The 25,316-nt window shown below is 44.0% G+C and overlaps 2 protein-coding genes across 2 annotated transcripts in view; both read right to left on the bottom strand.

Annotated features, from left to right (window-relative positions):
• oca2 (oculocutaneous albinism II) overlaps window positions 1–5,023 on the bottom strand; it is a 48,118-nt gene extending 43,095 nt beyond the window's left edge. Inside the window, exons 1-3 of the mRNA XM_071923476.1 lie at window positions 4,944–5,023; window positions 3,923–4,163; window positions 42–137 (exon numbers count right to left, since the gene is read on the bottom strand). Of these exons, the coding sequence (XP_071779577.1) occupies window positions 42–137; window positions 3,923–4,152 (326 nt within the window). The 5' untranslated portion in view covers window positions 4,153–4,163; window positions 4,944–5,023. The remainder of the gene's footprint in view (window positions 1–41; window positions 138–3,922; window positions 4,164–4,943) is intronic.
• Window positions 5,024–13,148: 8,125 nt separating this feature from the next.
• herc2 (HECT and RLD domain containing E3 ubiquitin protein ligase 2) overlaps window positions 13,149–25,316 on the bottom strand; it is a 50,449-nt gene continuing 38,281 nt past the window's right edge. Inside the window, exons 67-92 of the mRNA XM_078285479.1 lie at window positions 24,975–25,161; window positions 24,195–24,338; window positions 23,886–24,077; window positions 23,626–23,779; window positions 23,273–23,380; window positions 23,044–23,175; window positions 22,789–22,947; window positions 22,485–22,603; window positions 22,217–22,342; window positions 21,942–22,097; window positions 21,516–21,830; window positions 21,108–21,322; window positions 20,717–20,894; window positions 20,259–20,420; window positions 19,395–19,486; window positions 19,143–19,282; window positions 18,743–18,930; window positions 18,326–18,523; window positions 18,101–18,184; window positions 17,481–17,622; window positions 17,025–17,219; window positions 16,619–16,731; window positions 15,479–15,669; window positions 15,177–15,282; window positions 14,852–15,064; window positions 13,149–14,509 (exon numbers count right to left, since the gene is read on the bottom strand). Coding sequence (XP_078141605.1) covers window positions 14,237–14,509; window positions 14,852–15,064; window positions 15,177–15,282; window positions 15,479–15,669; window positions 16,619–16,731; window positions 17,025–17,219; window positions 17,481–17,622; window positions 18,101–18,184; window positions 18,326–18,523; window positions 18,743–18,930; window positions 19,143–19,282; window positions 19,395–19,486; window positions 20,259–20,420; window positions 20,717–20,894; window positions 21,108–21,322; window positions 21,516–21,830; window positions 21,942–22,097; window positions 22,217–22,342; window positions 22,485–22,603; window positions 22,789–22,947; window positions 23,044–23,175; window positions 23,273–23,380; window positions 23,626–23,779; window positions 23,886–24,077; window positions 24,195–24,338; window positions 24,975–25,161 — 4,282 coding nt within the window. The 3' untranslated portion in view covers window positions 13,149–14,236. The remainder of the gene's footprint in view (window positions 14,510–14,851; window positions 15,065–15,176; window positions 15,283–15,478; window positions 15,670–16,618; window positions 16,732–17,024; window positions 17,220–17,480; window positions 17,623–18,100; window positions 18,185–18,325; window positions 18,524–18,742; window positions 18,931–19,142; window positions 19,283–19,394; window positions 19,487–20,258; window positions 20,421–20,716; window positions 20,895–21,107; window positions 21,323–21,515; window positions 21,831–21,941; window positions 22,098–22,216; window positions 22,343–22,484; window positions 22,604–22,788; window positions 22,948–23,043; window positions 23,176–23,272; window positions 23,381–23,625; window positions 23,780–23,885; window positions 24,078–24,194; window positions 24,339–24,974; window positions 25,162–25,316) is intronic.

The following is a 25,316-nucleotide window of genomic DNA, read 5'->3' as shown; positions in this document are numbered from 1 at the left end:
AGTTTCCAGCAGGATCAGGATAAGCGTGAGGAATTACTCACCTGTCATCTTGAGAGAATCTCAACAGAGGAGACTTCTCTGTAAGGTTGGCCTGGTTCGTTTTCCCTTTGAGAATATTAAGCACACTGAAACCGTGTCTGAAAGAAAACAAAACAATCCAATAGAATACAATGAGTTAAACTCCAAACTACTGCTCATCAGAAACTGAGAAACAGCATGTTTGTGTGACCCCCGACCCTAATTGAGGAACCCTCAGCTGCCACGCCGCAGCTGTCAGTCACCGGATAGAGAGGAGTTTGTCAAACCCTCTGTAACCCATGGGTGGCAGAGAGGTGGGTGAGCAGCTGGTGACTTGACACCCGAGGAGATCATTAAAGTATCTTTTGTCACCCTGCTGATGCGCTGTGTCCTGGAAGGCTCCTGCAGGCTGCCTCCCTCAGGAACATCGCAGCTGGGTCTCAACCACACTGACGCACGTGCATGCTCCCTCTCTCTGTCGTTTTCTCTATTTCTTGTCTCTCTATCTCAAATACATATATACCCACGCACACACACACACAGCTTAAAAGATGCTGCAGTTAAGGATTTTTGATGCGAAAAGTACAGAAGTTGCAGTGCTGACGAAGGCACATGGATGGTTATTTTCCACTTGCAGGCCCACCCACCAATCCCAAAAACAACCAATAGACCATTTACAATTTCATCAAGTACGCTATCATCTCAGCAATTATTTTTACAATTGTAAATATATCATGAGAAGAGTTATGTAATGGAATACCAACCCGCCAAGCCAAAGCTATGTTAGATGGAAATCTTTGTGAAATGGCCAATTAAAAGCCCCCCTCAGCTAATCTCATAATCTTGAAGGGCTTTTACCCTCTGGCTGTCAAAGGGGATGGAAGCTTAAACACAGCAAGTGCACCGCCTCAACACATCATGCATTTTCTTTTTGGTTTTTCAAAAGGATTTTGAATTGTGTATTATTACTGTATTATTGCATGTATCTAGGAAATGATGGTTGCACAGTTCTAACATTTTCTTGATGGTTTTAATTAACTTCCAATCAGCCTCCTGTATAGGAGAGATGTTTCAGCGATGCACAACACATGGCTTGTCTGGTTGTTGTCTGCATGTCTGGCTGGCATAACTAAAAATACTGCAGAGAGCAGACAGTTGGGTGGTTTGATTCATCGCCCTGTTGGATGTGGCAAGGGTGTTGGATAAAGGAGTAGATTACATTAGAGAAATCTGCCGCATTAATCCTCTTCGATACTCTTATACAACTATAAAGAGATTTACTGCAAGTCTACAAATGTTGCCGGCCCACTTCTTTCCTTGTCATGACTCTGATACTGTCCCCTAGATGTGACTGAGCGGGAAGATTGGATGGTTGCACTTTACAGAAGAGTCTTAAAAGGATATTGACCGCCTACAGAAAGCAAACTGCGGCTGAAATTAGACAGAATTGTACAGGACCATGGCTCTTTTTAGGACACCCACAAAGTCCAGCCATCGTGATTAACATTAACCTATACAGAATGTGTCATTCATTTAACACAGGGATTATTTTTGATTCTAATACAACTTTTTTCTGATTTGTTATTTATTCACTATTTTATCTCCTGCAAAAGAATATTGTCTGACAGTAGAATACCATTAACCAACAACTGCAACAACTGCAACTCTCATTTACATGTTAATGCAAAGAAAACTGTCTATATGTTCTGCACAAAGATGGCACCTGATCCTGAGCCAGTTGTCTATATATCCAGGAAGAAGCTACAAGTTGTATCTGACTTTCCAATCTAACATTCAAAAAACCAATGAAAAAAGAAAACCAAAACACTTTAAATCATGCTATTTTCAGATATACACGTAGTTGCTTAACCACTGAGGCTGCAAAACTATACCTCAATGCAATGATCCTTCCTGAGTTAACAGACTGCTTGACTAGTTGGGCCCAAGCCCCATACACTACTACACCACGCCCATTTTCTCTGTGTACAAACAGGCTCTCAAAGTGCTAGATAGACAACTTATAGCTCCCACCACTGCAACATTCTTTCCATGTATGATCTCCTCCACAACTTAGTGCTTTTATTAAACAGAAAACTACAAGCAGCAGATGCACAAGGTTTACCTTAAGAGGAGACCGTGTAATCCCAGTCAGGACAAGCTATTGTTTTTCTTTTTTTACCTTTACTTATCCAGGGAAAGTCAATTGAGTACAGTTGCTCTTTTCCAGTGACACACTGCTTCACATTCACACGGCTGCACACACTCACACACCTGGGAGCTGCCCAGCACAACCTCAGTCCACTGTTAGTCGAACCAGCGACCTTCTGGCCACAAGCCCGCCTCTCTAGCCTCTAGGCTAAAAAAAACAATCAGGTGTGTGAAGACAATCACTAGTCCCTTTCTCCTCACCAAATCTGTTTTGTTAATCGTCTATTTTCATAATGCTTTGTGTCATTTTATGTGGTGGCTCTGCATAGTTTACCTATTTGTTTTCTTGTTTGTTTAGTGAAACTATGTCTTGACTGTATGTTTGACCTGCAGCTTTATGTTGTTTTGTGTACCTGTGTATTGCATGCAACTTTGTTTTTTTTTTCTGTGTGTTTCAGTGTATTTTTTTCTGTGTGTTTTTGTTTAATGTTTTGTCTGCGGGAAAGTTATCTGTATCTGTGTCTAGCTTCCTCATGAGGCAGCAGTGACGACAGTTGAAGCTAGCAGCATGGCTAATACTGACACATTTATATAACGTTGTGCACTGTCACTGTAAAAAATAAACTCAATAAAGTAAAGTGATCTATTATTGTAAAATCATCCGATGTAAAACAGCAGCTAAATCAACCCTGCATTACCACAGGGCTGTAGGAGACACAAAAGGATCAGTTGTAGTTCACTCTTCATCATGTGCAAGTTTGACTTTGTGCATGAAGCAAAAAATTCCCTAGTTTAATCCCAATAACGTCACAGCCACAGGCTTCAGATTAACACCCCCTCCGCTGCATGCACACTCACAGACACACACCCTTAAACCCTGCTGTGTGTGAATATTGCTGCTTCACAAAGAAATTCCAATGTTTTCCGCATCTGCTCATACATCCACTGGAAGACTTGACAGACGGGGCGTGTGTAATGAGATTTTGTGGAAAATGATTATATTTAAATATGTGGTAAATATTCTATCAACAGTTGCTGTGGCTTTACCTCTGAAAACCCAATGAGATAATTCATTTCTAAATTAGAACACACTACCACAGGGAAACATTACAGTATATAATCGCTTCACCAATTATTCATATAAGTCTGTTTGGCATATTCACAATAAAGACAAATACACAAATTCTTGGTGCTTTGCTCAGTGTGGCATAACCTTTACCCATTATATAGTGGGGTGTTTGTATAATTGATGGCAGATTGGGGTTTTAGTTATACAAACATTTCTGAGGCAGAGCTGATCTGGAGGCAGAAACAATCTGATTGGTTGAGTTAAATCTCAGTGGGCAGAGCCAAACAACCATAGTTTTTTCTGGTGAGCAATGTTAGACTGAAGCCCAGTGAAAAAGGCAAGGGAGGAGAGAGGAGGAAGCTAATATGAAGCCTAGTGCTCTGCTACTACCTCAAAAAATGCAGTCTAACCATCCTAAATTATCTGGGTTAGTTAGTTAGCCTAGCTGACCTTACAAGTTCAAACCAGTTAGCTAACTTGCACTGTGAAAACAGGGGTTGTTTGGCTCCGCCCATTGAGGTTTAACTCAACCAATGGGAATAAGTCTGACTCCAGAGCAGCTCTGCCTCTGGGAAACACTTGTATAACTAAAACTCCTGGTAATTAATGCGTCCTCCTCTCAATAAACCATTGTTTCCTCTTGTACAGTCAGATATACAGTATTAGAAGCAGTTTTAGGTTGCATACCCGTCTTCTTGGCGAACAGGGACGAAGCCCTCAGCGTGGATGACACACTGTCCCGCAGACTGCTGCAGCTTCTGGGTCTCCCTCCTGTCTGAGAAGCCCTGCAGCAGACGCAGCTCCCCAAAGTTCCCTGCCACGGCCTCGGGCGCTCTCAGACCGCTCCTGCCCTGGTGGCCCGGGGCCGAGGTCTGGGACATCTCCATCTCCAGGTTGCTCTTGTTCTCCAAATACATGGTGAGACAGCCTGAGGGAGTATGGAACCAGAGTTCTGTTAGATATAAAACAGCTTTGTGTTTTTACATATAAAATTGACTGGTTTAAGTTGGAACTGAATAGGTTATAACATACTACAGTTGTGGTGAACTGTTAGTTAATTGTTGTGGTGAACTGTTAGTTTCATTTATTGTGGTCTATCTTTTAAATATTATTTGTTATTCACCTTAACATATATACCCTTGAAAAGCTGCTAAATACACAAAGTTAATTTTGCTTTTTCTTCTGAATTACTTGATTTATAGCAAAAGTGTTTGCCTGCCTCACCTACACCATGAACTGTGTGATTTGTTGGCTATAAGTTTTCTCATCTGTGGCAGCACTCTGTGGCAGTTCAGTATTACATTACAACCTTAAATAAGTCCAGGGGGTGAGAAGGGAGCACAAGTCACCTGCCTCTACGTCACTAACTCACTAACTTCCTGTGGCCTTTCCCCTGGATAACAGGGAGAGAAACCCATACTTCTTTCACATAGTGACACACAGAGGAAACTCAGTATTTCTGAACCTTGACCTCACTCTAGGCTTACAGGTATCAGAGCTGATTATGAATGTATATATGTCTTCTACACAGCAGAAGTAAATTCAGCTCAACGTGCAGTCCCGAGTTTACATGAAGGGAAGTAGTCAGCATGCATTTACAACAGCTCAGTGATTCATAAACCGTTGCATGAGCGCATGAGGCCAGCTGTGGTACGTATAGAAACATGTGTTCGTCAGCACAAAGGCTGCATGAATTCAGCGGGATTACCGTTCACATGTGAGGCTGTAACTCACGTGTGACTTTTTTAGCTCTCTGCTGTAATGCCCGCATGAGGAGCAGGACTACAGGTCTGTAGTAACTCACGTGTGACTTTTTTAGCTCTCTGCTGTAATGCCCGCATGAGGAGCAGGACTACAGGCCTGTCAAGAGGCACAGAGCAGGAATGCTGGGGTATAGGGTCAAATGATTGATCCAAAGTCTTCTAGCATGTGCGTCAGTATTTCTAGAAAAACAAGGCCCTCGGCAAATGTGTTTAATTCAGTTCAGTTCAGTTCAGTTCAGTGCAATTCAATTCAATTAAACTCAATTGGGATTATTGGTTAAATTACCTAGTTCCACTAACGTCACTTAAATACCACAAGGTAACATTACCGACCCTTAAAGTTTGTAGGGCAGCATAATACATGCAGGTTACTGTTTACAAGTCCCGTTAGCTAGCGGCGACTAACGCATGCGCGTTTGGAGCAAATTGTGGAATTTTAAGTTTCACTTTCATTTCCACAATAGGAGACTGTCAAATTGAGTTCAATGCTGCTGGTCTGTGCATCTCCAAATGACAGACCTGATGTGATGTGACATCAGGCGCATTAGAGATTGATTTAGATCTATTTATATATATTGACCAACTTTTTATTTTGTGGCCGGGGCTTCACAGATGAGTCTATGTATGGGAAACACTGCATCTTGCAGTCTAGACGCCCTCTAGAGGCCATCTGACGAAGTGTTGATGACTGACTGACTGACTGACCTGAATATGCCTATTGATGCCCTCAACTGCGGCATGAGGAAAAAATCCTGAAAAAATGTAATCTACTGTACACTATCTAAACAAGACCTATCAAGAAAGAACAGTTTTTTGTAGTTTTTGTTTGGCTAATACCACATAAATTCAGTAGGGGATAGGTTCATGGTAAAAATGGTTGTAATTTCATCATAACCTGTTTACACTTGGGTCTCTTATTTCACAAACACACACACACACACACACACACACACACACACACTATCCAAGCTGCAGTAGTTTTTTGCATTCAGAAAACTGAGTGGTGACTGATGTCACTTTCTTTGTTTTTCTGTCACATACACTTCACTCTGTATCCATGTCCATTGCGTTTGATGTGCTTCACCAGAGAGAAGAATGATTTCTTTTGTATGACATCTTGCCTGTGGGTTGTATGTGTTGGCAAAGACAAACAGTTTTCTTAAATCCGTTCACTCTTGTTCGCACCAATTAAATAAAAAGAAATGTCTCTTTACATCTCAAGTGTGTCAAGATTATAAAACCAATGCACTACACTGTAATAGAGGGATTATATATCTCAGGTATTTGCCACACATACTTTATACCCCTCATCATGATTTTTCTTTTTTTACTTTTAATATCTGCAAATCAAATATGAAACTTTTGTGTTAAGGACACTATATATATCCATTTACTCTTTAATGTCTGTTTAGTGAGTCACATATTTTCATAATGCATTCAGGACACTTTCTTTTTGATCATCATATTAGTAGAATGAAAGGGGTTTTTACAAAGCTGAGCACTACTGGAGTGGTACTGTATAGTAGTATTAGGAAATAATTCCTAAACTCCCTAAAACAAAGCGCACTAGTGTAATGCACTGGTGTAAATCGCCTCGACACAGAGTCAGAGGACAAAGATTACATTATATCTTCATCTCTCTTAAGAAAAAATATCAACTTCTAATTTAGAAAGGAAATTCAAAAGTATAACCTGGAGACAGAGAGAGGAAGAGAAAGAGAGAGAAAAAACTGAAAATAATCAACTTACCTTGACAGCTATTTGAAGACAATAGTTGTTTTAGATTTTAGTCACACTAATGATGATGATGATGATGCAGATGATGTTGCCAATGATGATGATGGTGTTGGTGATGATGAGGGCTGGGTTGGTAACTTAATGATGAACGTGCAACAGCAAAATCACAAGTAATTCAGGTTGACAATCCTATCAAAAACAAAAATGCACAAGTTTCATACTGATATGAGCTAAGGATGCTGGGAGTGTTTCTCTTGTTTCTTAGGAGTTCAGTTGGGTTAGCACAGTGACATGATCCAGAAGAGAGAGGCTGCAGCGTTTCTTCTCCTCTCTTCTGCTCCCCAGTGAAGGAGGGTGAAGCTCCTGAGCAGAGTGGGTCTGGAGGAGTTGGGGGGGGAGTGGCAGAGTACTTGCTCTCGAGCAATAGCGGCTTGACAGAAAACGTTCCCATTCAATAGCTCTCCCCTTGCTACAACCCTACTCCCAACCCCCCTAATCCACCTCCACCCACCGCCGGCTCCCACCCTTGTACTCTAACTCCAATGGAGAAAAGAGCACAACACTTCATGACGATTTCTTGAACTAAATAAACAAAAGTTGCTGTCAAAACCAAATTTCCAAGATTGAGGTACAATTAGAAAATCTGTGATAAAACATTTTGATACAGGATTTTCAACCAGATCGTATTACATTTTGTATGATAGGTTAAACAATAATAAATCTAGTAAACTCCAGCTCCAATTACACAATCCCATGCAAAATTAGAGGATCATAGTGAAAAAATGCATAATGTCATAGTTGTTCTCATAGCGTTCTATGAGCAGGAACCGTTGTGTTTTATTTGTTTAAGAAATCTGCAAGAAGTGTGTTATTGCATCCTCAAATATTTGGCTTGCTTGATTTTCTGCATTTATTGGCTGCATTTATTATATTGAGATTTTATGTTGCATTAATTGTATCATTTGTGATTTTACATGGCTCTCGATGTTTCTAATTTTACGAGAGGGGGCCATTGGCATACGTAAACCACTGAGCTTAATCCATTATGTCAGAGCGCGTCAACTCCACATATTTAGGGTGTAGAGAGGTCAGACAGGTCAGAGGCCGCTTCCAGGAAAACTTCTCCTGGACTTTCAGATTGCAGGGCTTAAAAAACTACATTTACTGATAAGTTGTTTGTCTATAAACAGTTTTCTATTCTCTTTTCCCTGGTTATTTTTTATTACTTCTCTTGATGGTATTGATTTATCATAGGTGCATATAATCTATACAGGCTCTGCAAAAGGCACAACATGTAGTCCATTTGAATTCTTGTTTTCATGATACTACCAAACTTTCTTAACTTCTCATCCTACTAACTGTGCACATCCATTTTCTTTCATTTAATTCCTTTAATTTTTTATTTAGTCCACCAACACCTTAGTGTGTTATGGATTTTTGTGTCTTAATGGCGTAACAGAAATGAAAAAAGGGACTTTCAGTCTAAGAGCACTGGGGCCGTATCCACAAACATTCTGAGAGTCCTCTCAGAGAGCTCTTATCTTAGCCTAAAATTCCTTAGCAAGGAGTCCTAGCTTAGGAGTGATTTAGGAAAGTTCTCAGAGCAACTCTGAGCAAGGAATTGACAAAAACTTTTATCTTAGTGAGGAGGTGTGGTCGACCCCGTTGCTAGGTGTGATGCTCTCTTTGGACGCTGTCATTGGTTGATCAAGAAAAATCAACACGCCTCTTTTTGTCATCCAGAATGAACACAAGGAATCACACAAGATAAAACACAATTTACTCGATATTAACACATGGTTTGCTTATACTATCAAAAATAAAATAAAAATAGAGCTCATTGGACAAAATCTTTGAAAACCATACGAACTGTACTTTTTAATACTTGTACGGTTCTCACAGGTTGATGCATTATGCCTTTATTTGGGCGAATGCAGTAGCTAATGTTATTATACTTTACTAATTTGATGTTAAGATTTGGTGAAAATGGCTCAAGACTCAGTAGTATTAGTATAATTTATAGACTATATTGGCAAGCCTATATGAATAGGATTTTTGAACAAGAGTATATTGCAGATGATGCGGACATGTGTCTGTCAGTGACCAGACAATACAGAGAAAACTCGCTGTATCCATAGTTGCTGTTTTGTTGGTGCACGTGCGACTGGCCAGTGGGAATTAAATAGGTTGCGTCACAATATGAGTCTGTGAAGGAGCTGTGATTGTTTGTGTGATTATTCTACTATGTGGTTGCATTATCACTGCTGCACTGTTTGCCTGTTGCTAAATATCTTAACATTGTGATAACTTTCATAATAATAATACAGTAATAGCGTTAATGCGTCTTTTCTGCGTCTTTCAGCCATTTTCTCCTCTCCTTAAGAAACTCCTAAGCTCCTAAAATTCCTCCTCTCTACTCTTAACAGTTTTCAACCTTAGGAGCTCGCTTAAGGACTAAGATGCTTTGTGAATAGTTTTTATCGTTACTAGGATTTAGTCTTACTTTTAAGGGGAAATTCCTTAAAAAACGTCATCACTCTCAGAGTTTTCTTAGAATTTCACCACTAGGACCAACTCTTAGTACTAGGAAGCTTTGTGGATACGGCCCCAGGTCTCCATGCAGACATGCAACAGATTCAAATGCAAGTTTGAGGTGGGGGTTTGTGTGGGTGTGTGTTTGTTGGGGGAGGAGGGGCGTTAAGCCAGGCTTAGTTGGTGGAAAAGGTCTGGAAGGTCATTAACAAAGCTTAAAGAAAAACTTGTGAAAATTGTCTAATTCAAGGCACAATGATAGTTTATATCCTCCGTCCATGAGAAGTCTCTCTGTCACTAGAGTTTACTTATGCACTAAAATTAAATGTAATGTTCAATAAGGGATCTCACATTTCAGAAAAGTGACTACTGATCACTGATCACCCAGTTGCATCAAAAAACCTTAATTTTGCTACAACATTAAGTCCAGCAAGTTCATATCCAAGTCCAAATCCCTAAGTAAAGTCAGGATAGGATTAGTCTGACATTGGACTTACACCTTTCACCTGTGTGAGGAAAATTGTTTAATTTTAGCTCTTAACACATGAGCCTTTGACCCAACATAACCAGATTAGGATTTTAATATCCTGCCATCCATGAGTAAAGGCCAGTGAACCAGACTAACAGGGCCTAAGTAATTACAAATTCCCACCACTGAAGCCTTCCCCTATGAAAATTAGCTATCTGGTTTCATCAAGTTTCTTTCCCAAAGGGATCATGGTAGAGAACCAATAGCTATTGCTGATACAAGTGATTCCTCTCTGTGGAATTTCAGCATCTGCCTCTTCATACTCAGATCTGTGGAGACAATGTTTCCCATTGAGCTGAGTCACCTGGTCTGGATGCACTACTGCCTCTGACATCAGAGAACCAAAGCTGCACAGAGGAGATGTCCAGGGGGCAGAGTGCACACTGGTCTTGTGGGCTGGGGAGAGATGTAGTAATGAGTCAAGACCATCACATGTACTACAGAAGAAACTACAGCAGGCCAGGGGCTTCAGATGGAAACAAAAGTTACTCCTGGATGACTGCCAAAGGCAATGCTTAACACTGGATGCTATCTGTCTCACGCATGCACAGGTCAAGTGTTCGTACCAAGAAGGTTACATGTGACCTACAGAATGACTAGGGTAGGAATGCCCTCCCATCATCCTAAGGTCTGTACCTACAGAATCGCCTCACCAAGATTCCGGTGGCAGAGAACCTGGCAGTCATCAAGAATTCATAAAACCATAGTTACATCCATAACTCGCTCTATTTCATTCTTCCTGACCACCAGGATAACACTGGATGGCTATTACCAATGAGGAATCAAGCATCCATATCATTGAGCACAGGCTGAAGGAGCTGGTGCAACAGCTGCTGCCAGCAAATGGGGAGCAGTAATGTTGACCCTGTAGACTCAGCCAAAGGTGCATGGTGATGCCCAGGTAGCTGCAGCGCATGTTGCCAAGCAGCACACTCCTCAGAGCAGCCCAGGATGTGGAGCCTCTCCTAGTTGAATGGTACTTAACAAAGAGCATAAGTAGCCTCAGCAATCACCTCTACACTCCAATTGAAAAGCCTCTGTTTGGACAAGGCACTTGTCCTGTGCCCCCACAACGAACAAAAGCACCATCAGACTGGCAAAAGCCACCTACTGCCTCCATATAGAACTTAAGTGCCTGCACTGGGCAAAGCAGTTTCCATCTCTCAGCCCCCTCACATTGCAGATGTGCGGGTTCATATGCCACCAACTGAACCTGCCTTTCATCATCAACCACTACAGCGGTTGATTTCAGTCATTAGCACACCATCCACTAGTGAAATCACCTACTGTAGTCTTTGGTTGGAACAAAAACCTGCATACACATGGCTCTCGATGGCACATGGCTCTAGATGGAGGTACCATAAGTACAGAAAAGGTAACAATGTGCAAAGGTACAGAGTCAACTCATATACAGAGAATCTACAGAATCTTCTGCTACTACAGAATATAATATAGAGATATGTGCAGAAAGACTGCACTGTCTTCCATCTGTGCATTTCTTTTTTTGCCTGACATTATATTGCATTATTAGGTTGAACTATTTAAAAAGAAAGTGGATCATGCTACAGTATAAATTATTAACCAATTGCCCCAGGTATTCAAAGAGTTGTCTGTGGGTGGATCAACAGTGTTAACATAAAACATCATGTTATGCTGTCAATAGAAAACTCGCGGGCCACTGCACTTGAGTGCAGTGGATCACGAGGGGATGAGGGATGCTGCTCAGGGACGGGTGAGACAAGCAGGCAGGCGGCTGAGAGGGAGACGGCAGGATTCTCCTGGTCTGCAGCAGCATGTGACTGCATGTGGGAGGTAGATAAAAAAGTGTGAAGGTCCTCTGTGTTCAACATTCAAAAAGTCTATCCATGTCTTTCTGTCGATGTTCGATGTAGTAACTACTAACATTGAAATGAGTATACTGTTAAAAAGTTGTTTTGATGTAGTTGTAAAGAACCTCATCTTAACTAGATTGTATGACCATGTAATTACTAAACTATGCGACTTGTTGAGTGATCCAATATCTCCCTCATTCATAAACCAAAGCTCAAAATTAGATCTCAGGCACCCAGGGATTATCTTAACCGTTTGCTCGGGATGGAGTGGATCAATCATAACTCCAGCATACCTTACATGTTCAAAGTATGCACAAGTCTGGCGGGGGATTATGAGTACCAGTGAACCGTGATAGTTGTAATTCCTGGAAATGCAGAGTCTTGTGTGAGTGCTTTTGAGTGGTGGGGCAGGGGCAGGGCAGGGGCTGGAACTGTACAGCAAAGCGGAGATGGGTGTACCTCCCACTGCACATGACCAATCCCTCAAATCTCAACCTAATAATGACTGTATTTAAGATATATTAATAGGTGACTTACTCATAGCTGTATGTAAACACACCAATTTAGCTTTTTATAGAAATCTGTAAAATGCAATCTAAACCTCAAAGACAATTGGAGTTTATTGCACAATTTAGTCGCAGAAATAAACCATGTAATTACTAAAATATATAATTTGAGTGCTAATTTAGGAGGACACAATATGAACACATCCGTTCAATTGTTACGTTTTTCGATGTTTGGAGACTGCCCAGTTTACATGACAGACTGTATAACATAATGCTGTGGAGATGAATGAGACTGTGTTGGTTACTCCTCTGCGTTCTCCTCCCTCCAGCCTTCAGCCTGGACTGTATTTAGGGCACCTGACTCCCACTAGCGTAATGTACTTTGTGATTATTTCTGAAAAAAGAGCTAAGTCTACAAAGAATGCTAATGATTTTTAAGCCAAATTAAGCCGTCATAAAACAGAGGGTTTTTTTTTTTTCTCATGCCCAACTGAAATACTTTGAACTACACAGAACTGTGCATGATTTTACAAGCTGTAGAACTGAAGTGGCTAGAAGAGACACACCCCCGTCTCCCTCGAGGGGGCTTATTACAGGAAGGTACACAAAGAGGAATGTGTAGTGACGCCTGTGCATGAGGGGGGAATCAGACAAGTGAGCGTGCTCTTAAGATCCCCCACATCGTCATAAACATCACGTTTTGTTCCCAGCACGTGAGGGGGGCACGGCCCTCATGATACTGGAAGGATATTGGGGCAGGGCTGACAGCACCAGACTACCAAGCTAATTATGGGAGATTTCTTTAATCCCATAGAGAGCTACGGAGGAACGGGAATGTCCGACATCAGGGCAATAGTCCTCCACCATCATGCTGCAACCTTTGTATCATATGCTATGAAAAGACTCTTAAGACCCTCTTATCAAAAAAGCAAAATCAGATTTAATTCCAAATAAAGCATTAGCTGATGAAGGAGCAGAGAACCACTCCAACTCAAATGAACCTTTGACCCAATTTTGAAAATTCAAAAGCATGTTCATGCAGGTTTCGGGAGGAAACCAGCCCCCCTAAAGCTCTCCAAACACATTACATTTAAACAATAACCTTAATCCAGGTTACAATATCTGATAAAGAGATTTATGGAGCGCTGTTCAAAACATTCCAGGAAAGGGGTGTCGTTTCAAAATTATTACAGATGCTCCATGTATACGTTTATGTTGCATTTGTTTATCAGAAGCCATTCAGATCCAGCTGTGTTTTTGGCTGGCCTACAGAACATTAGTTTGAAATCCCAAAAAAACATGTTCCTACTCCCAACCATCATCATTCTTTAACCCCCCGCTGAAAGTGAAGATTGAAGAGCCCAATCCTCTAGCTTAATACACACAACACTTTACTCCAGTACCAACCGGCATCTATTTAAGAACAGTAACACACTCAGCATTTTAATAAACACATCACAAAGAAGGTCTCAGTCTTTTTCATTTAAATTTATTAACAGAAATGTATTAACATTTAATATGCAGGAATGAGACCTTTCGTGAATACATGGCACAATCATATTATATACATTCTTTATGGAGACAGTGCACAAACATGGTGGAGGGAGGGGCAAATATAGGAATCTTAAAATGACCCTTCAGTGGGTTCTGATTGACATGAGCCAAGTGAGAAACACTGACTTTTTAAGTTAAAAAGGTTCTTATAAAGAAACATCGCTATTACCAAGAAAGAAAACAATAATACTACTCTTTTGTCGCACATCAATTTCTATATACAAACTAGGGACAGGTAATTCACACAAACCAAAGGGAGGAATCTACCACAGTGCTAGGCTGGAGCCTTTTTTTTTTACTCTGTAACTGTAATATACATAATTTTCATGAAACACAACAATCACATGTGCAGCTCATGACCGCACCTTTTCAAAGAAACTAAATAAGAGCAAATTTGTTTCTTTTCCAGCTTATAATGCTTTCAAAGCTCATTGCACATATTTTTTTCCCCCGCAGAAGTTTTTTGTCTTAGTAGAATGCTTGTATGAATGTGTGCATTAATAGGTGAGATTAACACAGTCTTTAGGTGGCAGCTGAAAGGTCAGAGTTCAGTGGCCTGTTAAGTAGTCCTGGGTAGAATCCGAGGCGAAGGAGTCTGCATCCTCGTTATCGGAGTCTTCGCTGCTGTCATCTGCAGCTGGCTCCCCAGACAGGGCGATGCGGGCGTAGTCGTCGGTGTCAATAGACTTGCAGAAGTGGATGGCGTACTTCAGTTTCTCCTCCAGCACCTGCTTACAGGAATACCTGGGCAGCTTCAGCAGGAAGAAACATGTGTAGGACTCTGGGAGGAAGTGGTCTGGGGGGTTGTACTTATCCAGCACCTAGACACAGTGAAGAATGAAATGTTTTCAGTCATGTAGATGGTAGAACATAAATGCAACTTATGTTAAACCTGCAATAAGCAATATTAGAATGTTTCGGCAAAGTGAGACTTGTAACCGGCGACACGTCTCCATAGGTATGTTTAGCTTAGCTGTTAGCCTTTATGCAAGGTGCTTTTCTAGGATTGTCCTTAGTAGGCCTCCATAGTGCAGTGGCTTTGCTGTACCATATTTACAAATGTGTTGTGATTTCTGTCACCCTCTAGTGGTCAGAAAGTTTTGCTTATTGCAGCTTTAATACAACAATTAACCCTGGATTAAACTAGTCCGATTTCAACTCACCTGCACAACGAAATCCCGACCACGGAAGTCTGCGATGGTGCGGGGCAGACGCGTGCGACCCCAGACGAACCTGAGGAAGAGAGACCTCTCCGTGTTGGAGAAGGACTCCATCACTTCCCAGAACCACTGGATGAGCGGCGCTGTGGGCTCCACCCCCTTGTACGTGGCCACTGACTTCAGTAGGTGGAGGGGGATGTCCGGGCTTCCACACACCTGGAGAGAGGGGAAAGTTTACCACGGGTCAGAGACTAGCGCGCAGCGGAGAGGACAGAACATGTAATGTGAACACGAGGCGACTTGCTAGACTGAAAATGCGGTGACTTGCCATGGTTTCCAGCTCGTAGCCGGTGAAGAGGGAGAGTAGAGGAACGGGAACCACTCGAGCCATTCCCTCCCGCACCGCAGACACCTGCTCGTCAAACTCATGGAGCCTGCAGGGGACACAAGCTCAGTGGGGTGAGCACAGCAAGAGAGGGGCTTGTATGTCGGCGCACACACCAGTGAATACCTACACACACACACACACACACACACACACACACACACACACACACACACACACACACACACACACACACTCACAAATATACAAAAATGATGAACCACACATTCAGCAGGTTCTCTCACCTGTAGTTTATTGCTAGGCGAACATATTCTGCGCGGTTCTCCAGGGTAATGTGGGAGTACTTGGAGCTGAGCTGGATGTCCTGGCCACTGGCATTGGGCACAGTGAAGGGCAGGGTCATGGCCTCAAACTCCTCAGCTGTGGCCTCGTTGTCCCGGATGTACATCAAGCCGGGGATGAAATCCTTATCAACCTGTGAGGAAAGTCAGATCACCACTGAATGCGTTACACAACGAAACACGCACCTCTTTATGGGTTGTCAATGAAATAATTAGTATAATTTTATATGTTATATGCATGCTTCTTCATGCAGGTGTGTGAGGGTGCGCACACCCACACACACCCACACACACCCACCCACACACACACACTCACTCACTCGTGCCCACTACATTGTTCTGTGAGCTGACAATGTGATTCACTCTCGCTGGAGTCTTGTGCTGAATTCATTCCGCATCTAACCTTTCTAATATCTCAAGGCAAAACCACAAAACAAGAGCAGCTTTGTGAGAAAACTTCCTTTATCCTCTCCTATATTATCCCACAGACATTTCAGGAGCTCATGATCACAGTGTGAGGGCAGGAGTCTGCCGTCCCATGTAGAAAAGCCTACGTTGTGGCTCGTACCCACAGTTACGACAATGAATAGAGATGTTATTCATTCTGAAGAACAGGTATTGGCTTTAAGAAATGTTTCACACTGGATCCTTGTTTAAAAAAAGGGCAGCATGTTTTAGTTCCACCCATTATGACCCTCGCCAGTTAGCAGGGAACTGGCAGGTTTAAGTTGTAATCTGAGCAGGAATGTACAGGAATGCATTCACTTACTCACCTACTGGTTTATATAACAGATCATGAGGGCTAGACGTCTTATATCACATTAGATAAAAAGATAAACATTCCTTTTACCTCAAGAAGTGGAGGAAGGATATGTTATTCTTTTACCCAGAAACAATTATCTCAAGTGATGTTTCATGTGACTCTCAAGCTACACAATGTTTAAACAATGCATAACTAACAAAAAGTTCATATCCTGTTCATTATGCAATGTCTTTGTAATGTTAGCTATATTTTTATAGTCAATCAATCATTACTGCAGCAGCAGCGAGTAATGCATACACACAAAGACTCAGAAAACGTACCTCACTGAGGTCAGCAATGGTCAGGTTCATGCCCGCCAGCTGTTTCCATACCGGCTCTGCCAGATTCAGACTGAGGGGGCTGCCAGTACGGATGGCAATGCCCAGGAGCACTCCTGCAGGCACAGCAAGGCAGAGCGTACTACTGTTACTACGTGGAACACACTGATCAAATATGGACGATCAAAAACTCAAATCTGTCACCATTTAGTGTAAAACTTATGCAACCAAAGGAAAGATACATATCTTTATTAAATGAAGCATGCTGAATACCTCAGGCCAGATGTATAATCATTGAAAATGCACATGAATCATTCATACATGCTGAAATAAATATGCATATTTTCAGTTTGTTTTTTTTCAGGATTAATACCAGGAATAACCGACGGAGAGATTGACTGCATTATACCTAGGAAGCGGAACATGCTCATGTGAAGAGGGGACTTGGCAGCGGGGTTGAGCAGGAAACAGTCCCTGTTGGCACCCGACTCGTCGCGGCCGTTGGGGGTGACGATGAGGAGCGGGGTCAGGCCGTTCTGCAGCTCCTCGCACATTTCAGCGATGGACTCGCTGTAGCCTCCGCCGCAGTCGTCCACAGACTCCCCTGAGAAAAGAGCGTGCAAAGACAAATGTATTTGCAGCATCCAGGGTTAGGACAAGCCTACAGACCCTGTCGACACTGGTGATAAAACAAAGAGCGATGGGAACATTGGCACAGGCACTCAAAAAGGCTACTCTAATCTATTACTTCTGTCTGTTTGTTCTGCTGCTAATTTACCACTTAGAAAAGGAGTGCAGAGACATTGGGGGCATCAAGCTTGTGCTGCACTCCCTCTGTCCTCACAGTGTGGACATTGGAACCTACCCACAAATTTGACCTTCCAGACGCGATGAGGGAGCAGCAGGCTGTCTGGGCTGAATGAACTCATTTTGGCACACATCTGCCCAAATACAGACTTGGTTCCGTCGGGACCTGCCAGGCCCCCTTTGCTACGGGAACGCTTCACCTGTGGGACGTAGAAAAGAGAGATCATGGTTTGATCCGTGTGTCTCTGTTCTCCCACTTGTTAACTTTCTGCTAGATAGAGAGGCAACACTGATGGGCATGAATTCCTGGATGTGACAGCTCTCTGCACCACGCATGCAGCCGGAGCTACAGGGGGCGCGTGGAGGTGCAGTGGCCCGAACCAAGGCTCTATGTGGAGTAAAGTCTACAGCTCAGACCAGGAACCCCTACAGACAGGCTGGAGCACGGATCACACACCACACAAAAATCCCCTTATGAAAGACATCACATGTAACGCTCAGGAGGAACCCTGTCTGGAACAAGCCCCACAGTGAGAGTGAGAGGAGGGGGAAGGAGGGAGGAGTGAACTACAGTAAGAATGAGAGGCTTGAGAAAGCAGAACTAAAGGTGATTGTGAAATACATTTAAAGGGGCAGATGTTAACCGTGCATGCTGCCCTCACGCGTTTCTTACTGTACCTGTATCCTATTGAGCTCCACCACAGGTCCATGCTGTCTGTCCCTCACCATTGTGGCTTGAACCACCTTCCGGAAAGCAGCTTCCTGTTCATAGACAAAAAATGATTCCCGCCAGATATGAAGCCAGCCAAGTCATATTCTTACTTTTTGGCTGTAAACACTGCCGTATACTGTATGGTGTGTCTGTGTGTGTGCGTTTGTTCTTTAGATGTTGTGTCTCCTCACCTTGCCCTGGGAGATGAGGATGCCCCTGAGTGTGTCAAAGCCCACCGAGGGGCCGTGGCCCGTCTGGCCCAGCCGACCCTCCAGGTCGAACATGGGGATACAGGGGCAGAAGAGCTCCGAGATGTGATGCAGCAGCAGCAGCCTGTTCCTCAGGGCCATGATGGGGATCTCCTGCAGGTGGTTGTACTCCATGGGCACCTTCAACACACCGCAAAGACAAACCAGTGACTGACAGCGTAATAGGCACCTCAAGGTCCGCATGTGGCCTTGTTATATTGATGCCCTCGGTTTGCAAAGCTTTACTGCCATCTAGTGGAGGTTATGAACAGAGAATATTTTTTTTCCATCTACAGCAGTCCAGAAATATACAAAGAAAGGCAGTTTAAGTTCAATTTGAAGCATGGGCGAGTACAGTACCTGTGCTGGCAGTTTTCCAGCGTTGGTGGGCTTGCTAGTGGACCATGCAAGGGTGTGAGCAGAGCCACAGGCCACCCTGTTGATCTTCTTGCCCTGCAGCGCAGCCACCAGCCGTGGCCTCTGGATGGCATTAGTGGTCCCATCTCCAAGTTGGCCCTCATCGTTGTCACCCCATGTGTACACTTCTCCTGAGCCAAACAAAACAGCAGAGCTTTCTATGCAGCCCAAATGCAAGCACACAACTACTGGGACAAATCGCAAGATGGCAAACAAACCTCACACAACAAACTGAAACAGCAAACAGCAAAACAATTATTTTACAGTAAGTAAAAGCAGAAGGATGACTGACAACACTAATCTAAAATTGCACGGTGATCATGCAGAAGGCCGTCCTCCATACCATCCTCTGTGCAGCACACACAGTGGAGGGACCCAGTTGCAATGGCGATGACCTTTTTCCCTTGTAGCCCCTGGACCTGTCTGGGTCGGCGAACATGGTCGTCAGAGCCATGGCCCAGCCGATGGTAATCCCCTTTCCCCCTGGGAACGCACAGATACACACACACACGTGAGTCCCCTTCTCATCTCTAACATTTGACAGTGATGCAAGCAGCCATAACTGAGATTCTACTGTGTAGCACACTGGACATACCATGTGTACACTGCTCCAGACTTGGTGAGAGCCACAGAGAACTGTGAGCCACACTCCACCTTCACCACCCCCAGGCCAGTGAGAGAATCAATCTGCAGACAACAAGGTACAGATACACCAAGACACAGACACAAGAAATTAATGAATCCAATCAATCATTTGACGGACCATGTTCATAAAGCATGTCAGATCCCCTGGATGACGTAATTTATCCCGGCACATCCTACAGTGCACATACAATGTGCCTCCAGCATCATTTCTGTTTAAGTGTGGTTATGTGTTTGTAAATCCAATCTGATCCTCCATTTAAATAAGGAAATCACTCTTGTTCCATTGAAACAGAATGAAAAAAAGATTGGAAGATTTATGAATGTATTCAAGACTAAGGGGAAGATATAAAAAGTGTCAAATTATTTTCATGTTAAAGCAATTAACCCCCTGGCTAACATGTAAATTAAAAGTCTAGTGTGTGCCAGAGTGTGTTCCAACTGCTCTGAGAGTGTTACATGAAAGGTGAATTCTTACAGTGTCCTCAATTTGCAAATGTTCATTTGGTGCCAGATTAAATTTACAGATATACCAGGTGTTTGGCACCAAAAAACAGCTATTAAAAAAGTAGTAATGTCAAATCAGGAAGCTATTATCTATATGAACATTTTTTATTGTCATATTTTGAGCTCTTACCCCTTAAAATCACCAGGCCCCTGTTTTTAAGTTAGCAGCACTGAACAGATGCATGTAGGAAGCGGTGTCATGTCTACTGTTGCTACTACTGCTTCCTTCCCATTGAGAAAAGGAAAGCCACGGGTATAAAGGGATGCTCCCGGTGGGAACGAAGGCTTACTGCTGTGTAATTTGCCATACCTTCATGGGTACTTTGCAGCCATCACTCCCTCCCCGGCCCAGTTTGCCATAGTCCCCGTCTCCCCAGGACCAGACCATGTCATCGTCTGTTAGGCACAGAGTCTGGGCATCCCCACTGCCACAGGCTACATCGATGACCCTGTGACCCTGCAGTGCGTCCACCTGGATAAATCACACAGACACAAACATCAGCTCCCCCTCTCCAGGATCCCTTGGGCAAGCTTGTCAGAGTAAGGCAGAGCAAACAGTCTGAATCCTGTCCAAACACTGACAGACTCTCCTGCCTTACATGCTGTGGAACTGCTTTGGGGAACCTAAGAGTTATTTTCACAAGCCCGTTTAGTGTATTGGCAAGGCTGTGGGTGTTTTAAAAAAAAAAACACTACGGTGAACTTTGAGTATACTATTAACTACAGTAATTTGAGTTGTGAGAGAAACTGTGATAAGTGCCTACTGACCAGTTTGGGTTTGAGCTGGTCCTCGCTGTCTCCGTGACCCAGCCGGCCGTAGCGGCCCTTGCCCCAGGTGTACAGCTCTCCGCTGGCTGTAATGCAGGCGCTGTGTGCCCCTCCAGCCGCAATATCCACCACTTCCACCCCCCTCAGGGACTCAATCACACGAGGTCGGTCGCAGGGACTGAAGTCAAGAGGAGTCACAGTCAACCTTTAAACTGTCTTACTCCTGAATTCTCATATTGACATGGATTTACACAGTGTATCTATGGCCATGGCGCAGTGCGTTATTCAGCCTAGCCTAATAATGTAAGCCAAGTTCTGTATTGCCAGTGTGTGTATTATGGACTGAAACATTAAGGTGTAGCATGTGTCTCATATTTGATGCAGTAATGACCTCCTATTCCCGTGGCCAAGCTTTCCATCCTCGGCCTCTCCCCATGAATAGACCTCTCCCTCGGAGGACAGTGCCAGGCAATGCTTTCCTCCAGAGTTCACAGCCACTTTCCTGATGAAGACATGTTGGATGGACTCCAGCAGAGTGGGGGTGGACACCGACTCAGTGCCACCGATACCCAACCGGCCCCCGGCTCCATATCCAGTTGCATACAGCTGAGGGTCAAGACCATAATAGTATAACATTATATATGTTCTATCCCTGTAAGTCACCGAATTCACATTGTTGATCAATATTCCCACTAGATTGTGTTACAGTCAAAGAGGTACAGTGTGCAGCTAGTGCTAGATTATGTTTCATACTCTAAGAGATACAGAGACAGTGTGGAGTCTTCAGTACAAGACTAACCTTTCCATCAGCAGTGACAGCAAACAGAGTCTGCTCCCCTCCGATGAGCTGGACGGGCCGCAGCGTGGCGAGGGCTTCAGTGGGGGTGGGCACTTTGACCTTTGCCCCCTCAATGCCCCCCAGCTGGCCTCTGTGGTTGTGGCCCCAGCCATAGATGGTTCCACTCCCCCCAGCGGAGAGGGTCCAGTCGTCCGGCCGCCGGTTCATCCACTGCACAAGCTGCTCGTCTTGCTCTCGCTTGAATAAGTCGTGACTCTCATGGAGCCCGTTCATGCTCTCATGATCAGCCATGAGCTCGCGAATTTTCTTGGTAACCTTCAAAGGGTTAGGAATAAAGAAGTAAAAACGGATTAACAACATTCTCAGGTCAAATTGTAATGAAGAGAATTGAAGGCTGGCACAGACAGCGCAGCCTGGCGCACCCACCTCATCCAGGAAGGGTCTCGGTAGAGAGGTTCTCTTGTCCAGAGCGACGGCCACTCTGGAGGCAGTGCAGTACCGGCGGAACCATGCCCACTTATGGGTCTCAGCACAGCAGGGTAAGGTGTCCAGCTCAAGGTCGCAGGCAAGAGCAACCAAGACCTGGACACAATGAAAACATTAGCCTATGACAGAAAATTACATCTAATAATCTATGCTAATTCACTACACACTCAACATATGGTGCTACTGTATGGATAAAGACAGAGTCATGATCATACCTTGAAAAATGGGCTATGGAGCAGCTGCTTCCCTCCCCTGACAATGGGGTCCTCATACTCATACTGCCTCTGCAGAGCCTCTGGTAGCCCCTTCACTAGAGCGGCCAGCGCACTGCCAGTGAAACTCTGAGGTTAAATAGATTAAACATTTAAATTAAAAAAAAAAGTTTGGCTGCATTCTACTAATTAGGGACTTGGCTCTGCATTAAATGTCTCAGTTGAGCTGTTCAGCGAACATTTCCCATCTGTGCAATCGGACAGTACTCACCATAGAGCGAGCTTCGCCTTCACTGTCCCCCAGCAGCCTGTTGATGTTGATGGACTGGCCATACTCTGTGGTCAGAAGCTTGCGTAGTCTTTGTAGAGCCCACATTCTGTGTCCAGCGGCTATAGAGAGAATAAATAGTTAAAATCAGTATGCAGTACAACCCTAAGAAATAATTCTATTCCTAACACAATTGTATCAACTACAAATGCAAGTAAATTTTGCCTTTATTTGCCCTATGGTACAGTCTATACATCCTATACATTCTATACATCAGGATGAAGGTGTGAGTCTCTGAGTCTCATACCCAGTGCGCTAAGCTGAGCACAAGCAGCAAGTGAGGCGGCTAGACGAGGCACAATGCTCCTATTGGACGCGAAGTTGAGCCTGAAGTCCAGGAGACAGGTGACCAAGTCCATTGAGGGGCAGGAAAGGATACAGCGATCAGACAGCAAGTCTTTGGGACCTGGTTAAATATAAAAAAGGCTCAGTGTCACAAGCGTAGGCAGGGTGTGTGTATATTGACATCATAACAGTAGTGTCAGCGTATGTGTTTGCTCACCAGCAGCAGGCATGATGGGATAGACGGTGAAGCGCCAGCCCCAGCCGTTGACCGAGCCATCACTTGTGAACTTCCATTTGAGTTCATCCCCCGGGATCCTCAATTCGCTGGACCAGTCAGACCACTCCCGACCTGCAAAACATACACCGGATGTCAATAAATTAATTTCTGCTCCCTCAGCTACACTTGTATTTGATGACATTAAGTGTTTTGGTCTTCCTCTCATCACCTGATCTAACAGAGACAATCCTATTAGCTCCATCCATGATTGTTAGTGGATCGTGGCGTCTCTCGGTGGAACACTGCCGGTCAAACTCCACCCTCAGACCCTCTGCACCTACAAAAACAAAAGGAGAGCTGAGAAAAAGCTTTTGCAGTTACAACTACCATGTTTTACACAAACAAATGCCTGCAGCTGGGTGGCCTGCTGATTAGAGACCAAAAGTAACAGGCTTGATACCCACATCAGCCAATCTGTGTTCATCCACAGTCCTGTCAAAGTTTTCTCCAGGAAGATCCTAAAACCTATCCCACTCACTCAAGTTGCTCTAGATAAGGTTTCTGTTGCATTTTCCTATTTACCTGGGATCTTGACAGTGCCGCTGGTAGAGGTGTCATCAGTGTACGGGTGGCTGCTCTCCACCACTACAGGCTGGGAAGACAGACGGCCACTCTGGGAGTCCGTGGCCACATCCTCCAACTCAGTGACACACAACTCTAGGAGCATGTCAGCAACCTGCACACCATAGAGACCCGCAGGAGACAAATGTTAACAGTCAATGTCCTATAAATCGTGAGGTGTACACGCACAGGGCAACAAATAAAAGAATGCAGTACTTTACCTGCGGATAAGCTGTACCCATGCCAGACAGCACAGCAGACAGAACCTCCTTGCCCTTCTCCCCAGAACGAAGGGACACTGCCAGTTTGAGCAGGTCCACCATCACCCGTGTATCATCAGGCACAAGCAGACTGGTGAACTCATCCAAGTACTGGGGTTCTGGACCCACTACTTTACTCTGGCTCTCAGAGTCCTGAAAATAAATAGAAAATAAGGAAAGGCATTGATAATTCAAATGATTTAGATTCATATGGCTGGTGTTGCTAGCTTGACCAAATTCAAAGACTTGGCTCTCCTCAAATAGGCTAACCTCTTTTGTCTTGGTCATGGTCTCAGCAATGATGCTGGCTGCTCCAGGGTCGTCAGTGACGGGGATGAAAGGACGTGAGGAGGCGCCGGAGGCAGATGGAGTCACAGCTGATGATGGGGTAACAGCATCCTCTGAGGAGGGAACCTGTTCACACACACAAAAATTGCAAGCTAGGGCCATGTTCACACTATTACATTAAAGTCAACAGAAAGTGACCACAAGGTGAACAGAAAGCAGCCACTTTAGACAAAGCGCTGTGCACGGTTTCCTTTTAGGCAGAGTGGTGTGCGTCCTGAAGTTCCAACTTTTTAGAGGAACACACACAATGTGGACTGCTTTTTTTGTGTGACCTGACCAATCACTACCAAGAAGAGGCCGGGTTTCACAGTGCGTAGGCAGCTGACAGTTTACGACTACAACAAGCGAATGAAAATGGAGAAAGTAGCCGTAGAAAAGTTGCTAGTAGTTGTTCTGATGGAAGCCCATTGGCTGTGAGTTTCTGGTGTTTGTGAGTTGTACCCAAGTACTGTTTGCTGATGGCAGTGGCAACTACACAGCTGGTCATTAAGGAACAAAGTGCACATTGTGTGACCTGCTGTTTTAAATCAGCACAAAATGCAATTGAGGCAGTGCTTTTATAACAAACAACAGCAGGACAGCGTGAACACTCCCTAGCTGACATTTATCATGAAGATTTTCAGTGACAGGGTGGGAGTTTGTAAATTAATACCATAGGTAAGTCTAGGGTCAGTTTATACAGGCAGGGGCAGCATGCCTCACCTCTCCCTTCTTGTCTTGCCAGGGATTAGGGCTGACCCGCTCCTCAGTCTCAGGGGGGACAGGAGAGCCTTCTTCATCACTCAGACTTGATGAGGAGGAGGAGTCTGACGGGGGAATAGGCGAGCTGGAGGGACACTCCACCGGCAGCATCATACAGGCTGGCATCAGAGCACCAACCACCGCATCTCTGGGGAACACGAAACACGTCCGATCAACATAACACCCACTAAGGATATTTACCAGTGCCAGTCAGCAGGTTAAATGATTTGGAGAAAACTTGAAATCTAGACTCAAAACCAACTAAACTGTCGAACGTAGGCTAGCCAATTCAGAATCAAATAA

The sequence above is a fragment of the Centroberyx gerrardi genome, chromosome 9 (genome assembly GCF_048128805.1).
Source record: "Centroberyx gerrardi isolate f3 chromosome 9, fCenGer3.hap1.cur.20231027, whole genome shotgun sequence".
Taxonomy (NCBI): domain Eukaryota; kingdom Metazoa; phylum Chordata; class Actinopteri; order Beryciformes; family Berycidae; genus Centroberyx; species Centroberyx gerrardi.
This window is presented reverse-complemented; position numbering and strand designations above follow the sequence as displayed.